The 19056-nt window shown below is 37.3% G+C and overlaps 1 protein-coding gene across 1 annotated transcript in view; it reads right to left on the bottom strand.

Moving 5' to 3' along the window:
- The window catches only part of LOC117341066 (phospholipid transfer protein C2CD2L-like), a 106508-nt gene that overhangs the window by 70898 nt on the left and 16554 nt on the right, over positions 1 to 19056 (bottom strand). The window contains 1 exon segment of the mRNA XM_033902898.1: positions 13459 to 13554. Within this exon segment, the coding sequence (XP_033758789.1) occupies positions 13459 to 13554 (96 nt within the window).

The raw sequence follows: 19056 nt of genomic DNA, 5'->3' as shown, positions 1-19056 counted from the left end.
TCAGTTACCGATTTCACGATTTCATTTTCAGGAATGACCTCTGTTGGTTGTAAATGTTTGTCCATGTCCACAAATTGTCTTACTGTAAGACGTAATTCTGGATCTAAGTCCAGGTCATCTTGCACGGTGTTTAATAAATTCCCAAGTTCTACATCCGGGACCTCAAGTGATTGACGTTCACTTGCTTCATCGTTGCGCGTGACTAAACCGCTGTGATACCAACAATTCATGATTGTCTGAGGGGTCACGTAATCCCAGGCATTTTTTAGAAATCTGATGGCAGTGTTTAATAGTAAAACTGGTGCTTCCTTTCTGTCTATGCAGTCGACAAGGTGTGTCAATTGTTGTTTCCTGTAAACACAATTCTATTTTTAGCCGAGTGAAATTACCTGGCGGACCTATCGGGGGTGCGGTAAGGGGAAATTGAACATTTGTTTTGAAAAATGTGTGGCGGATGGCGATAAGCGCGTTTGGCGCTAAAACGGGTGTACTAACGTGGAGAGAAATCTGTTTTTTCTAAATGTGTGGCGATAAGTGAGTTTGGCGCTATAACGGGTGGCGTTATAAAGGAGTTATACTGTATACCAATTTGGTAGTCCTTTATCCAAGTATGCTATATACTGGCTCATTATTTTGACCCTGAACCAGGGGGCTCTTGGTTATTGAGAAGTTGTTCAAAGGGAATAATTGATGCTTCATAGACAACCTGACGTCGAAATTGGCAAGACCAACAATGTTCTACAACTTAAGCTCACTGTTCCACTTCGGGTGCTTTGAAGAGATGAACAAGTTTTGATGTTTTGAAACTTTGAACGGCAAATTTCTAAATATCCAACAACTCAAAATCGAGAAACAGTTTTGGATATTTGATATTTTGGATTTTGGTTAAAAACATAAAAATCTAAAAATTCAAACAATTTTGAAAGTTGAAAATTTAGAATTTTGGTCAAAATCTAAAAAGTCAATTTTGTTTTAAAATTAGATATTTTAGGTTTTTGGTCAAAACTCTAAAAATCTAAAATTCTTAAATTAAAACATTTTAGAATTTTGAATTGTTAAGGTTACAGACTTTAGACCCATCCATACCCAGTTTTGTACAGTACACTGTTAGACCCATCCATACCCAGTTTTGTACAGTACACTGTTAGACCCATCCGTACCCAGTTTTGTACAGTACACTGTTAGACCCATCCATACCCAGTTTTGTACAATACACTGTTAGACCCATCCGTACCCAGTTTTGTACAATATACTGTTAGACCCATCCATACCCAGTTTTGTACAATACACTGTTACACCCATCCATACCCAGTTTTGTACAGTACACTGTTACACCCATCCATACCCAGTTTTGTACAATACACTGTTAGACCCATCCATACCCAGTTTTGTACAATACACTGTTACACCCATCCATACCCAGTTTTGTACAGTACACTGTTAGACCCATCCATACCCAGTTTTGTACAGTACACTGTTAGACCCATCCATACCCAGTTTTATACAGTACAGTTAGATCCATCCATACCCAGTTTTGTACAATACCCTGTTAGACCCATCCATACCCAGTTTTGTACAGTACACTGTTAGACCCATTCATACCCAGTTTTGTACAGTACACTGTTACACCGATCCATACCCAGTTTTGTACAATACACTGTTAGACCCATCCATACCCAGTTTTGTACAGTACACTGTTAGACCCATTCATACCCAGTTTTGTACAATACATTGTTACACCCATCCATACCCAGTTTTGCACAGTACACTGTTACATATGTAGACCCATCCATACCCAGTTTTGTACAGTACACTGTTAGACCCAGGTATCAGTTTTGTACAGTACACTGTTAGACCCATCCATACCCAGTTTTGTACAGTACACTGTTAGACCCATCCATACCCAGTTTTGTACAATACACTGTTAGACCCATCCATACCCAGTTTTGTACAGTACACTGTTACACCCATCCATACCCAGTTTTGTACAGTACAATGTTAGACCCATCCATACCCAGTTTTGTACAGTACACTGTTAGACCCAGGTATCAGTTTTGTACAGTACACTGTTAGACCCATCCATACCCAGTTTTGTACAGTACACTGTTAGACCCATCCATACCCAGTTTTGTACAGTACACTGTTAGACCCATCCATACCCAGTTTTGTACAGTACACTGTTACACCCATCCATACCCAGTTTTGTACAGTACAATGTTAGACCCATCCATACCCAGTTTTGTACAGTACACTGTTAGACCCATCCATACCCAGTTTTGTACAGTACACTGTTACACCCATCCATACTCAGTTTTGTACAATACACTGTTAGACCCATCCATACCCAGTTTTATACAGTACACTGTTACACCCATCCATACCCAGTTTTGTACAGTACACTGTTAGACCCATCCATACCCAGTTTTGTACAATACACTGTTAGACCCATCCATACCCAGTTTTATACAGTACACTGTTACACCCATCCATACCCAGTTTTGTACAGTACACTGTTACACCCATCCATACCCAGTTTTGTACAATACACTGTTAGACCCATCCATACCCAGTTTTGTACAGTACACTGTTAGACCCATCCATACCCAGTTTTGTACAGTACACTGTTACACCCATCCATACCCAGTTTTGTACAGTACACTGTTACACCCATCCATACCCAGTTTTGTACAGTACACTGTTACACCCATCCATACCCAGTTTTGTACAGTACACTGTTACACCCATCCATACCCAGTTTTGTACAATACACTGTTACACCCATCCATACCCAGTTTTGTACAGTACACTGTTAGACCCATCCATACCAGTTTTGTACAATACACTGTTAGACCCATCCATACCCAGTTTTGTACAGTACACTGTTAGACCCATCCATACCCAGTTTTGTACAGTACATTGTTACACCCATCCATACCCAGTTTTGTACAATACACTGTTAGACCCATCCATACCCAGTTTTGTACAATACACTGTTAGACCCATCCATACCCAGTTTTGTACAGTACACTGTTAGACCCATCCATACCCAGTTTTGTACAATACACTGTTACACCGATCCATACCCAGTTTTGTACAATACACTGTTAGACCCATCCATACCCAGTTTTGTACAGTACACTGTTAGACCCATCCATACCCATTTTTGTACAATACACTGTTAGACCCATCCATACCCAGTTTTGTACAATACACTGTTAGACCCATCCATACCCAGTTTTGTACAATACACTGTTAGACCCATCCATACCCAGTTTTATACAGTACACTGTTACACCCATCCATACCCAGTTTTGTACAATACACTGTTAGGCCCATCCATACCCAGTTTTGTACAGTACACTGTTAGACCCATCCATACCCAGTTTTGTACAGTACACTGTTAGACCCATCCATACCCAGTTTTGTACAGTACACTGTTAGACCCATCCATACCCAGTTTTGTACAGTACACTGTTACACCCATCCATACCTACCCAGTTTTGTACAGTACACTGTTACACCCATCTGTACCCAGTTTTGTACAGTACACTGTTACACCCATCCATACCCAGTTTTGTACAGTACACTGTTACACCCATCCATACCCAGTTTTGTACAGTACACTGTTACACCCATCCATACCCAGTTTTGTACAGTACACTGTTAGACCCATCCATACCCAGTTTTGTACAGTACACTGTTAGACCCATCCATACCCAGTTTTGTACAGTACACTGTTAGACCCATCCATACCCAGTTTTGTACAGTACACTGTTACACCCATCCATACCCAGTTTTGTACAATACACTGTTAGACCCATCCATACCCAGTTTTGTACAATACACTGTTAGACCCATCCATACCCAGTTTTGTACAATAAACTGTTAGACCCATCCATACCCAGTTCTGTTATTTTATAGTACTTATCTTAAGGATCTCCTCAAATAAACCTTCCCCTAATCATCATTATGACACATCATATCACTCCGACCCCTAAAATGACCCCTCCTCTCTATTGTCCAGAACTTCTACCCTGTCTGACACTATCTATGTCGTAACCTCCTCCCAGAATCCCTGTCTGACACTATCTATGTCCTCCTCCCAGAATCTGACTAATAGCCTTACCAACATTATATTATACATACAGACCATGTGGTGCACCCACTCACCATATCGTTTGTTCCTAAACAACTTAGTGATTTCCATGGTAACTACCAGAATTACTGTACCTCAATCTCCTCAAACCTTTTGATTACTGTTCTGTTATGACTTGTAAAGCTCAAAGTAATCAAAACCATCAAATAACATTGTATTGAACATACCCCCAGCATTCCTCGAGATAGATTTGCATGGGAAATTTTTTGCTGGATTCCTACAGGAGCAATTTGCTGGATTAAACTTAGCTCGGTTTACTTTTGTTAATATCAGCAGTGAATCGTGTTCCTTGTAAAATGTTACACAACTATTAATATCCTTCATACATGTTAGATTTACGTAGATTTACCCCTAAGTGGTCTTGTTTGATGTTCTTCCTCAACACAATAATCATATGAACATAGCTGTTGTGAGGATTTAAAATCACAAACAAATAACTAACTAAGACGAATTCCAAATACATGTAATTCAAAACAAATATGAGCTGTTCTGAAATTCAAAACAACTAACAGAGGTTCCAAATAATTCAAAACATCTAACGGAGGTTCCAAAATTCAAAACAACTACAGAAGATTCAAAATCCAAATAAGCTCCTGCCCACAAATAAACCAAGATGTGAAATTATTTATGCAATATTTACTTTACCTGATGACAGGCCTGAATTGCTGAATGTTGTTCAGCCTGAGGTAGCCACATTCCAGTCCCTTATTTCATATCCTCCCTTTTATCTTATACCCCCCTCCCCTTATTTCATCATATCCTCCCTTAATCTTATATCCACCTCCCCTTATTTCATCATATCCCCCCCTTAATCTTATATCCACCTCCCCTTATTTCATCATATCCTCCCCTTTATCTTATACCCCCCCTCCCTTATTTCATCATATCCTCCCTCCCGTATAGATTATTACCACCCTCCGCTTATTTCATCATCATATCCTCCCCTTAATCTTATACCCCTCCCTTAATTTCATCATATCCTCCCCCTTAATCTTATATACCACCCTCCCCTTATTCATCATATCCTCCCCTTAATCTTATATCACCCCACCTCCCCGTATTTCATCATATCCTCCCCTTAATCTTATATCCACCTCCCCTTATTTCATCATATCCTCCTCTTTATCTTATATCCCCCTCCCCTTATTTCATCATATCCTCCCCTTAATCTTATATCCACCTCCCCTTATTTCATCATATCATCCCTTTTATCTTATATCCCCCTCCCCTTATTTCATATCCTCCCTTTTATCTTATATCCCCCTCCCCTTATTTCATATCATCCCCTTTATCTTATATCCACCTCCCCTTATTTCATCATATCCTCCCCTTAATCTTATACCCCCCTCCCCTTATTTCATATCCTCCCCTTTATCTCATACCCCCTCCCCATATTTCAGTAATCCACCTCTTAATCTTATATCCCCCTTCCCTTATCTCATATCTTCCCTTATTTCATCATATCCTCCCCTTTATCTCATATCCCCTCCCCTTATTTCACCATATCCTCCCTTTTATCTTATATCCCCCTCCCCTATTTCATATCCTCCCCTTTATCTCATACCCCCTCCCCATATTTCACTAATCCTCCTCTTTATCTTATATCCCCCTCCCCTTATCTCATATCTTCCCTTATTTCATATCCTTCCCTTCATCTCAATATTATCCAGCTACTCTTCTCATTTCAAATCAACCTATTCATCTCATATATCCTCCTCCCATATTTCAATATCACTCCCGTCCATGCAGGCACAAATTTCCAACATACAAATACCTATACATTTTTATTCCCTTTGTAATTGGCCCAGTTTTCTTCATAAAACAAGCCCCAGCTTTGATAACCATCATTTATCTTTGCATAAGACTTACTGGCTGAGACAAATTGAAAAGAACATCATATTCTTGGCACATGCATTTGTGCTGATAAATATCATGAACAGCTCTCATCAAAATATGTAGATAGAATCGGAAGAACTGACAAGACTCTTCATCATTTCATTTGACGCCAAGAATTCCAAGACAAATTTAAGCAATTTTTCTTTGTAGTGCCAAGAAATTTAAAACAAATTTGAGCAATGTAAATTTAAATGCAAACACAGCCATCTTCATCACAGCTGAAAATTCAGCATTCTCTTTCTGCTAATACACAATGTATTGATTTAATATCCAATATTTCCAAAATCTACAAGAAAGCAAACAATATTTCCCTAATTACACACTTTGCATGTACATACAATTAAACCAATTAACAAAAAAAGAACTATTCTTATCCAAAAACAATAAGAAGAACTATTTTAATAAAAAAAAGTATCAAAAAAACAATAAAAATGACAATTTTTCATCAACAAACAATTAAAAGAATCATTTATATTAAGAAAGCAATAAAAAGAACTATTTTTTATCAAAAAACAATAAAAATAATCAAAAAACAATAAAAAAGAACTTCTAATAAAAAAAACCCATTAAAAGCATTTTTTTTCAAAAAACAATTAAAAGAACTATTTTTATCAGAAAATAATAAAAAGAACTATTTTTATCAAAAAGCAATAAAAAGAACTATTTTTACCAGAAAACAATAACATAGGTCTTTGCTATGATAAAGAATTCATACTTTGCTAATTGAAGATAATTGGTCATATCTAGATATAGAATGCTAAATGGCATCAGCTACAAACAAAGGGAATATTTGAGACATACCAATTAGTATGAAACAAGGCTTGAACCTGTACCTACAATATTTGGCACTGCTCTTTTCCTCCTAATTTTTTCCCTTCTTAATTTAATTTCATTTTTATAGAGCATGACTGGTTATATGTACAGTACTGGGAGGGTGATTTTGTACTCAAATCCTGCAGGAGCGAAAAATTGAGCTTCATCACAACAATTACATTTTCTGTAATAGTTCAATATTATCAAGTACATTTAGATGTCTATTACTGTTAGATATTATCTTTTACAGTTAGATAGTATGGTTAGATGTTACCTTTTACAGTTTTCACATGAACAAATACTGGTTTCTTTTAATGATCATGCATATATATGATTTAGGACAATGTATTTTGTAACCAGAGTTGAAAAAAGAGAATTGAGTTCAAACGAGTTTTAAATTATTCTCAAATAAGCACCACCCATTTCAATGAAATTTGGGGAGGGCTTATTTGTTAATCATTGCTTAAAGCTAATTATTTCAACTACTGATGATCCTGCAAAAATGAAGAAGGGGGTTTATCTGTGGACAGGGGGTTTATCTGTAGACAGGGGTTTATCTGTGGACAGGGGTTTATCTGTGGACAGGGGGTTTATATCTGTGGACAGGGGTTTATCTGTAGACAGGGGTTTATATCTGTGGACAGGGGTTTATCTGTAGACAGGGGTTTATATCTGTGGACAGGGGTTTATCTGTGGACAGGGGGTTTATCTGTAGACAGGGGTTTATCTGTAGACAGGGGTTTATATCTGTGGACAGGGGTTTATCTGTGGACAGGGGGTTTATCTGTAGACAGGGGTTTATCTGTGGACAGGGGTTTTATCTGTGGACAGGGGGTTTATCTGTAGACAGGGGTTTATCTGTGGACAGGGGTTTATCTGTGGACAGGGGTTTATCTGTAGACAGGGGTTTATATCTGTGGACAGGGGTTTATATCTGTGGACAGGGGTTTATCTGTGGACAGGGGTTTATCTGTAGACAGGGGTTTATATCTGTGGACAGGGGTTTATCTGTAGACAGGGGTTTATATCTGTGGACAGGGGTTTATATCTGTGGACAGGGGTTTATCTGTGGACAGGGGTTTATATCTGTAGACAGGGTTTATCTGTAGACAGGGGTTTATATCTGTGGACAGGGGTTTATATCTGTAGACAGGGGTTTATATCTGTAGACAGGGGTTTATATCTGTAGACAGGGGTTTATCTGTAGACAGGGGTTTATCTGTGGACAGGGGTTTATATCTGTAGACAGGGGTTTATCTGTAGACAGGGGTTATATCTGTGGACAGGGGTTTATATCTGTGGACAGGGGTTTATATCTGTGGACAGGGGTTTATATCTGTAGACAGGGGTTTATATCTGTAGACAGGGGTTTATATCTGTGGACAGGGGTTTATATCTGTAGACAGGGGTTTATCTGTAGACAGGGGTTTATATCTGTAGACAGGGGTTATATCTGTAGACAGGGGTTTATATCTGTAGACAGGGTTTATCTGTAGACAGGGGTTTATATCTGTAGACAGGGGTTTATATCTGTGGACAGGGGTTTATCTGTAGACAGGGGTTTATATCTGTAGACAGGGGTTTATCTGTAGACAGGGGTTTATATCTGTGAACAGGGGTTTATATCTGTAGACAGGGGTTTATCTGTGGACAGGGGTTTATATCTGTGGACAGGGGTTTATATCTGTGGACAGGGGTTTATCTGTGGACAGGGGTTTATCTGTAGACAGGGGTTTATATCTGTAGACAGGGGTTTATATCTGTGGACAGGGGTTTATATCTGTGGACAGGGGTTTATCTGTAGACAGGGGTTTATATCTGTAGACAGGGGTTTATATCTGTAGACAGGGGTTTATATCTGTAGACAGGGGTTTATATCTGTGGACAGGGGTTTATATCTGTGGACAGGGGTTTATCTGTGGACAGGGGTTTATATCTGTAGACAGGGGTTTATCTGTAGACAGGGGTTTATATCTGTGGACAGGGGTTTATCTGTGGACAGGGGTTTATCTGTGGACAGGGGTTTATATCTGTAGACAGGGGTTTATATCTGTAGACAGGGGTTTATATCTGTAGACAGGGGTTTATATCTGTGGACAGGGGTTTATATCTGTGGACAGGGGTTTATCTGTAGACAGGGGTTTATATCTGTGGACAGGGGTTTATATCTGTAGACAGGGGTTTATATCTGTGGACAGGGGTTTATCTGTAGACAGGGGTTTATATCTGTGGACAGGGGTTTATCTGTGGACAGGCCTAGGGTTTATCTGTGGACAGGGGTTTATATCTGTGGACAGGGGTTTATATCTGTGGACAGGGGTTTATCTGTAGACAGGGGTTTATATCTGTGGACAGGGGTTTATATCTGTAGACAGGGGTTTATATCTGTGGACAGGGGTTTATCTGTAGACAGGGGTTTATATCTGTGGACAGGGGTTTATATCTGTGGACAGGGGTTTATATCTGTGGACAGGGGTTTATATCTGTGGACAGGGGTTTATCTGTGGACAGGGGTTTATATCTGTAGACAGGGGTTTATATCTGTGGACAGGGGTTTATATCTGTAGACAGGGGTTTATATCTGTGGACAGGGGTTTATATCTGTAGACAAGGGTTTATATCTGTGGACAGGGGTTTATATCTGTAGACAGGGGTTTATCTGTAGACAGGGGTTTATATATGTAGACAGGGGTTTATATCTGTGGACAGGGGTTTATATCTGTAGACAGGGGTTTATATCTGTAGACAGGGGTTTATATCTGTAGACAGGGGTTTATATCTGTACACAGGGGTTTATATCTGTAGACAGGGGTTTATCTGTAGACAGGAGTTTATATCTGTGGACAGGGGTTATATCTGTAGACAGGGGTTTATATCTGTAGACAGGGGTTTATATCTGTGGACAGGGGTTTATATCTGTAGACAGGGGTTTATATCTGTGGACAGGGGTTTATATCTGTAGACAGGGGTTTATATCTGTACACAGGGGTTTATCTGTGGACAGGGGTTTATCTGTATCACTATTTTAACTATAGTAGAGACAGTTTATTCCTGGACAGGTTTATATGCAGATCAGTGTGGTAATTACCAAGATTGTGTTGATATCCAGTATAATACTGAAGAAACACTAGTATATATCCCCAGTAAGTATGGTATTATATATATATATATCTATATCCCCAGTAAGTATGGTATTATATATATATATATCTATATCCCAGGTAAGTATGGTATTATATATATATATATCTATATCCCCAGTAAGTATGGTATTATATATATATATATCTATATCCCCAGTAAGTATGGTATTATATATATATATATCTATATCCCCAGTAAGTATGGTATTATATATATATATATCTATATCCCCAGTAAGTATGGTATTATATATATATATATCTATATCCCCAGTAGTATGGTATTATATATATATATATCTATATCCCCAGTAAGTATGGTATTATATATATATATATCTATATCCCCAGTAAGTATGGTATTATATATATATATATCTATATCCCCAGTAAGTATGGTATTATATATATATATATATCTATATCCCCAGTAAGTATGGTATTATATATATATATATCTATATCCCCAGTAAGTATGGTATTATATATATATATCTATATCCCCAGTAAGTATGGTATTATATATATATATATCTATATCCCCAGTAAGTATGGTATTATATATATATATATCTATATCCCCAGTAAGTATGGTATTATATATATATATATCTATATCCCCAGTAAGTATGGTATTATATATATATATATCTATATCCCCAGTAAGTATGGTATTATATATAAGTGGAGTAAGGTTATTCATCATATTCGTGGGAGAATTCACAAACAGCCTTTCATCAGGGCAATTCTTGTTTTATGTTACAGATCAAGCGTATACAGAATTGTTATATGTTTGTTAGTTACTTCATTAGGAATAACTAGGGAGTATTACACACCAATTCCACATAAAAACCTTGAGAGTCTCTCAGACCTTAAACAACAGTTGGGAGTAATACAGTTTTGATGTACATATCCCCTAGTAATCAGATTATACGTTATCTTGTAGCCTCCATCTGAGTCTAGTGTATTAGAACATAGATTTTTTGGTTCCATAAGTTGTCCATCAGACAGAATATTCTCATGTACATCGATACTAGAACATATTTGATTTTATAAACTTAAAACATGCGACAGGGAAATCTCTGGGTTTTTTTTTACCTAAGGCTACATTTGGTGCAAAGTGATGTCATCATTAAAATTATGTCTCATAAAATAACTGATTGTCTTTTTGACACATAACCACCAAGGGAGGTAATTAAGTTGATGTAAAAAATGCATACATTATGTTTCGATGACTAGTACCATATATGTACACAGCTGTCACCTTCATCAGACAAATGACCAGGGCATCTGTTGTCTTGGAAATTAAAATACACACATGACCATGAAAATACGATTCACACACAACCTCATATAATACACACACAACCACATATAATACACACACAACCACATACGACACATGTACACACACAACCACATACGACACACACAACCACATATGACACACACAACCACATATGACACACACAACCACATATGACACACACAACCACATATGACACACACAACCACATACAACACACACAACCACATACAACACACAACCTCATATAATACACACACAACCACATACAACACACACACAACCACATATGACACACACAACCACATATGACACACACAACCACATACAACACACATACAACCACATATGACACACACAACCACATACAACACACAACCACATATGACACACACAACCATATGACACACACAGCCACATATGACACACACACAACCACATGTAATACACACACAACCACATACAACACACATACAACCACATATGACACACACAACCACACATGACACACAACCACATATAACACACAACCACACATGACACACACAACCACATATGACACACACACAGCCACATGTAATACACACACAACCACATATGACACACACAACCACATACAACACACACAACCACATACGACACACAACCACATATGACACACACAACCACACATGACACACACATGTACAACCACACATGACACACACAACCACATACAACACACACAACCACTGATGACACACAACCACATATGACACACAACCACATATGACACACACAACCACATATGACACACACAACCACATTTGACACACACAACCACATATGACACACACAACCACATATGACACACACAACCACATATGACACACACAACCACATATGACACACACAACCACATTTGACACACACAACCACATATGACACACACAACCACATATGACACACACAACCACATTTGACACACACAACCACATATGACACACACAACCACATATGACACACACAACCACATATGACACACACAACCACATATGACACACACAACCACATATGACACACACAACCACATATGACACACACAACCACCGTGACACACAACCACATACAACACACACACAACTCTATATACGTATATCACAGGATCCATTATTGCTGAAGACATCAACATTCTAGATGCAACTTTATATACATTAAGGTAGCAAACACTAGGCTATAAGCCAAGGTGGTAAAGTAAATTAGGGTTATAAGCTGACACTAGCTGAGAGACCACGACCTAAGTTAGGTAACACATCCGATATATCAGACTGATACCAACTTTAAAATGGAATATTACATCACCAATTCAGCAGTATGATTGGAGCCAGCTACTTCTATTTACAAAATCTAAGGATATTGGCATCGAGTCAGAACTGTACATTTTTCTGATTCTGCATTCGAAAGTATAAAACATACTGATGTGTAAAAATTTCTTAGACTATTAAACTCATAATAATGTTAAAACCTCAAATTTCTTTGGTTCATGAGTACCTTATATGTCTCATGGTCTTCCTTTTGTAACAACTTCCAATAAGTAATGGAGGAGTTGATTCACAATGTTAACAGCTATAAAACTCACACAAATAGTCAAAACGGAAATTCCTTCCTTCATGCACATCTTTTGTCTTAAAGCTTTCTAGCTTTCAACCAAATATCATGGAAATCGTTAAAGTTGTGCTCACAAAAAATTATGGATAACAAGACAGACGAACAGTATAATATAACACATGATGGCAACAATACCCCATTGGCCAATTTTGGATGAGGGATAAAAACTACACAGCATGCCTGTGCACATGACCAGCATGCTATATAGCTTTTATCCTCATCCAAAATTGGCCAATGGGGTATTGCTGCCATCATATATTACTGTTCATCTGTCTGTTCATCCATAATTCTTTGTGAAGACAACTTTAAGAATTTCCATGAAATTTAGTTGAAAGCTTGAGAAAGACCAAAGAAAGTTTTGGAATCAGCAGTGCAAAATGACCTCCACTACTTGTATATTGAAGACATTTTAACTACCTAAGTTTACCTATAATGATTTGATTTCGTCATTACCAATAAGTATGACTATAATTACCTAGGTGTATCATTTAACTTACATATTTGTTCTCTGGGCCGGCCTCAAAAGTGACCTCGCTGAATTTTGGGGGCAGGCTGCCGGACTTGACCCGCTCAAACTTCACTTGTACAGGTCCCTGTAAATGAAGAAAAGAAAATTTAGCATTAAAGGGATAATTCTTTGATATTTATAATCACAGATATAGTAAACACATCAAGTTTTCTACAATATTTTATACAATTCCACTGCATAAGCACTCAGTGCTTTTTTTATTATTTCTTGATGGTTAATTATATTAGGAATTAAAATCAATTGATTATACAAATATCAAAATCATAAATAAATAATACCTCATGTCAGATTCATTAATGAATTTCAACTGACGTTGACATGTCCAAATCATTTGTAAATTTTACCAGATGTCAAAATCATTAATTAATTTTACCAGATGTCAAAATCATTAATTAATTTGAACAGATGTCCAAATCATTAATTATTTTGAACTGATGTCCAAATCATGACAGCATCCTAACTGAAGTTAGATTGATTCATTAATTTTAAACTGTTCCATATTAATAACTGAGGCATCATGATAGTGAAAATATTTTGAAATGATTCTGTGTTGATAAAATAGAGATGATCGATGACACATGAGCCGTTTTATATGACTTAAATAATATATAGCACATAAATATTGAATTTGAAGCAGCTGTTTATCTTAAATAATTTTTTACACTGTTGAAGTCGAGCGCTTTAACTAATTGTGATGATCTGATATATATATATGAAGCAAAACTTCTGCCTGGCGGGGATGAGTGAACGACTCAGGATTCTAGTGATTATTTCAAATACAAAGCAATTCTAAATGTAACATCTCAGCTTGCACGGTATTACTGATATAGAGATACGGACAAGAATCCACACTCAAACATTCCTGGGTTTTCATATTTTTTCATATCTTGCTGAGTTAAAATTAAAATTCTTAAAATGAAGATGAAATTAATGTTTCCTCCTTTGCAAGACATATACATAATTGTATATTTTTCACATTACAGATATTATGATAAACCATCAGTTTCCTGTTACTGTCAATAAAAACGCATTATAACGATAATATTCTAAGATCATAATTAAATGGCTGGAAGCAATACTGTATTTGACTGAATAAGTGCACATCGCACCTACAAAAACATAAAAACACAATACCAAAATACAATAAAACCAGATGTACACGGGAAAATTTCTGTGAGAAATCTTGGTATTTCCCCCCTTCCCCCCCCCCCCCCCCCCCCTATTTATATATATATATATCTTGATGTGGTGAAAGCAATCCTGAATTTTCAGTTAAAAGACTGAAGATTATATTGGTAGAACAGTTGGGTAAACAACTTTTGATATGTTTCAATTAGTGCGTCCATTTTATTTTCTTGAAAAAGCAGGGGGTGCACTTCTTATGTGGAATACGGTATATGATAGTAAAGCTAGTTTTTACTTTGAATGGAATAGTGAGTGGAATCGTGATAATCTCCTTAAGCTTACAACAGTCTTTCAGCAAACTTTATTGGGAAGATGTCCTACAGCATTAGTATATGGCCAATAAATTAAATGAAAATGTCAAAAAGGTTAACAACAATTCTGTATATCTTCCCCAAACGAAATTAACATTTCTTGACTCCATTCCCAATGGAGTTACCAATGCCTCTTTACACTTTTCCCAAATAAAGTGATCTGCAAGATTTATAGCCAAACACTCGAGTGACCATGACAACAAATCAAAGCACTCCGGTGACCATGACAACAGGAAAAATCATCTTGCCAATTATGCATCTGTCTACACTCCCTTTGGTTAATTGCACAGGGAATATCCTACAGCTAGGATATACAATATAAATTTCAGCATTAACCAGGGAGGCTCCCTAATATATTTTATACACAGACTTCACCAATAAAATTCCTGATCATTACAAAAGAAATCAAATTTACAAATAATTGGATGTAAGTGTCCGTCCAATTTTAGTGGATGTAATTTTTGACAAAGCCTTTTACCTTACCATTCCATTACTAATGGCTCAGCTGGTCATTTTGTATCCACCAACATGTATTTATTTCCCTGTATACAAGTCCAAACCTACAAATGTAGCTGTCTTATAAAAGCCCTGCTATACATGTATATGTATTTCAAAGGACAGTCTCCAGGGTTACTGAGCTGCTTTGGTTCCCAATGTAACTCATTGTATATGAACCTTATATAAAGACCAGCTGTATATAAATACTGTTTATTCTCTGATATTCCTGGAATATGTTGTATGACAATGCAAGTTTGGCTGTATGCTGTAACTTAGGCTGTATAGGCAAGTTTGGCTGTATATAGATCTAGAAGACTGTATAGGCAAGTTTGGCTGTATATAGAAGACAGTGTATAGACACATTTGGCTGTATATTGTAACTAAGTCAAGAATATAATATGTATAGTTATTATGATCAGTCTCCCACTAATGATGTGTTGTAACTTAACAATTGTTGTACAATGAATTAACAGTTGATAAAGGCATCAAATGTATACTGTATAATTATTATTTTACAGAAATCATTAATATTGCACTCTCTGTCTCCACCCTTTTTCAATTTTCCTCATATGACAGTTCACATCCTTCCTGTTTCTCTTCTTCTCAACATCTTTTTCTTCATTATCATCCTTTCCTTCCTGTTTCATTCCCTTCTTCTTATTTGTCCCTCTTTATATCTTCTCTCCTGCTGGACCTATTGTGTTCCCTATATTACAATCTAAATCTATATTAATCCCCTTATCTTTTTACCTTGTTCTCTCCCTTTGTACCTAGTTCTCTCCCTTTGTACCTAGTTCTCTCACTTTGTACCTATAGATATCTCCCTTTGTACATTGTTCTCTCCCTTTGTACCTAGTTCTCTACCTCTGTACCTAGTTCTCTCACTTTGTACCTATAGATATCTCCCTTTGTACCTAGTTCTCTCCCTTTGTACCTAGTTCTCTCACTTTGTACCTATAGATATCTCCCTTTGTACATTGTTCTCTCCCTTTGTACCTAGTTCTCTACCTCTGTACCTAGTTCTCTCACTTTGTACCTATAGATATCTCCCTTTGTACCTAGTTCTCTCCCTTTGTACCTAGTTCTCTCACTTTGTACCTAGTTCTCTCACTTTGTACCTATAGATATCTCCCTTTGTACCTAGTTCTCTCCCTTTGTACCTAGTTCTCTCCCTCTGTACGATGTTCTCTCCCTTTGTACCTAGTTCTCTCCCTTTGTACCTAGTTCTCTCACTTTGTACCTATAGATATCTCCCTTTGTACATTGTTCTCTCCCTTTGTACCTAGTTCTCTCCCTCTGTACGATGTTCTCTCCCTTTGTACCTAGTTCTCTCCCTTTGCACCTAGTTCTCTCACTTTGTACCTATAGATATCTCCCTTTGTACATTGTTCTCTCCCTTTGTATCTAGTTCTCTCCCTTTGTACCTTGTTCTCTCCCTTTGTATCTAGTGCTCTCCCTTTGTATCTAGTTCTCTCCCTTTGTACCTTGTTCTCTCCCTTTGTACCTTGTTCTCTCCCTGTGTACCTATAGATATCTCCCTTTGTACATTGTTCTCTCCCTTTGTACCTAGTTATCTACCTCTGTACCTTATTCTCTCCCTTTGTACCTAGTTCTCTCCCTCTGTACGATGTTCTCTCCCTTTGTATCTAGTTCTCTCCCTTTGTACCTTGTTCTCTCGAGCTCCCTGTGTACCATGTTCTCTCTCCCATGATGCTCTACTCGCCCCATCATTTTACCCTATACTATACACAACTCAAAAATTACATCCTAAACCTCCTTCTCGCCCCATTCTTACCGACCAACACTCAGTCATTTCAAGTCTGATGATCGTTTCCTCAGCCTGTTTCTCACCCCATTCCCAGGAGCCTCTTGGTCTTACCAACCCTCTCTCCAGCCTTTGTCTGGATTCCTGATCATTTCTCCATTCACAAGCCCCCTCCCCTCCCTCTCCAGTCATTGTTATTTTACCCATTAAAGGCAATACTTGACAGCCAGACCTGTCTGGCAGAAGCTTTAATATATACAGATGTGGTGTAAAAACAGTTCCATTGAATATACATGTACACTGAAGTATCGATACCCATTACAGGGTGTATTGACATTAGAGTACTTCAGACAAGACGTTGCTTAGAAACCTTACTAATACCATAATTATCCTACAATTAATGTGGAAGAGCTAAAACCAAATTTCAGTCTGAAAGTGATCAGAACGGGTCTACAAGAGATCCCAGAAGGATCTTGGTGCCCAACATTGAATGATATTTATTGGTTCTATGTCAGATTGATCTTCTACTTTTCCCTTCTTTCTTTTTTGCCTGTTGCTAACCTGATAATAATGAACAAGTGGAACCTACATGTGAAGTTTAATAAATGTTTACATCCCTTCAGTACTTTTCAAGAAGTAGCAATAACAAACTTCAATTCTCAGAATCCAATATTGCCACCTCTAGGCCATTTTGTTTTTCCTGATCAAAAATCTAAATTCGAATGGCACACCTAGGGACCAAGGGGAACCTACACATGAAATTTGAGGAATATCCCTGCTGTACTTTTCAAGAAATAGTGATAACAAACTTCAATTCTCAAAATCCAAGATGGCCACCTGTCAGCCATTTTGTTTTTCTCATCAAAAACCTTATTCAAATGGCACAACTATGGACCGAAGGAAACTTACACATGAAGTATGAGAAATAAATAGGAAGCCCATCACATTCCATCCAGAGCAATTAGGGTAAAGTGTCTTACCCAAATTAAGACACAACCATGACAACACAGACCAGCCATTTTCTCAACTTCCAGAGAAACACAAACTGACACTGGTACAGAGCATTGAACCACTCATCTCAGATCTTCCCCTGAGTTTATGTGGCAGGCACTCTAAGCTATAGGAGGCCCCTATAATACAATGGTGGACTTCATTACACCAGTTCATCACGCGGATAATTAAGATGTATAGAAATTTACCATACTGTAAACGTGGTTATTTTATAGGGGGGTTATTTTTGAGATTTCGTTATATATGTAAACTATATGCATTTGGGTAATTTTCACGATCCATCCACCTTCATTTCTAGTTTGAGGTTATACAAATTGATATCGAAATGATATGCATGGGAGAATTTTTTTTTCGGTCAAAAAGTAAATTTCCACGTTTACAGTGATCATGTCATTTAAAGTCTGTGATAACAGGAATACATGAATTAGGTAAGTTTATTATGTTTTTTGATCAAAAAGTAAATTTCCACGTTTACAGTAATCATGTCATTTAAAGTCTGTGATAACAGGAATACATGAATTAGGTAAGTTTATTATGTTTTTTGATCAAAAAGTAAATTTCCACGTTTACAGTAATCATGTCATTTAAAGTCTGTGATAACAGGAATACATGAATTAGGTAAGTCTGTGATAACAGGAATACATGAATTAGGTAAGTCTGTGATAACAGGAATACATGAATTAGGTAAGTCTGTGATAACAGGAATACATGAATTAGGTAAGTCTGTGATAACAGGAATACATGAATTAGGTAAGTCTGTGACAACAGGAATACATGAATTAGGTAAGTCTGTGAT

The sequence above is a fragment of the Pecten maximus genome, chromosome 13 (assembly GCF_902652985.1).
Source record: "Pecten maximus chromosome 13, xPecMax1.1, whole genome shotgun sequence".
In the NCBI taxonomy this organism is placed as follows: Eukaryota; Metazoa; Mollusca; class Bivalvia; order Pectinida; family Pectinidae; genus Pecten; species Pecten maximus.
Note: the sequence above shows the minus strand (reverse complement) of the source record. Positions and strands in the feature narration are given on the sequence as shown.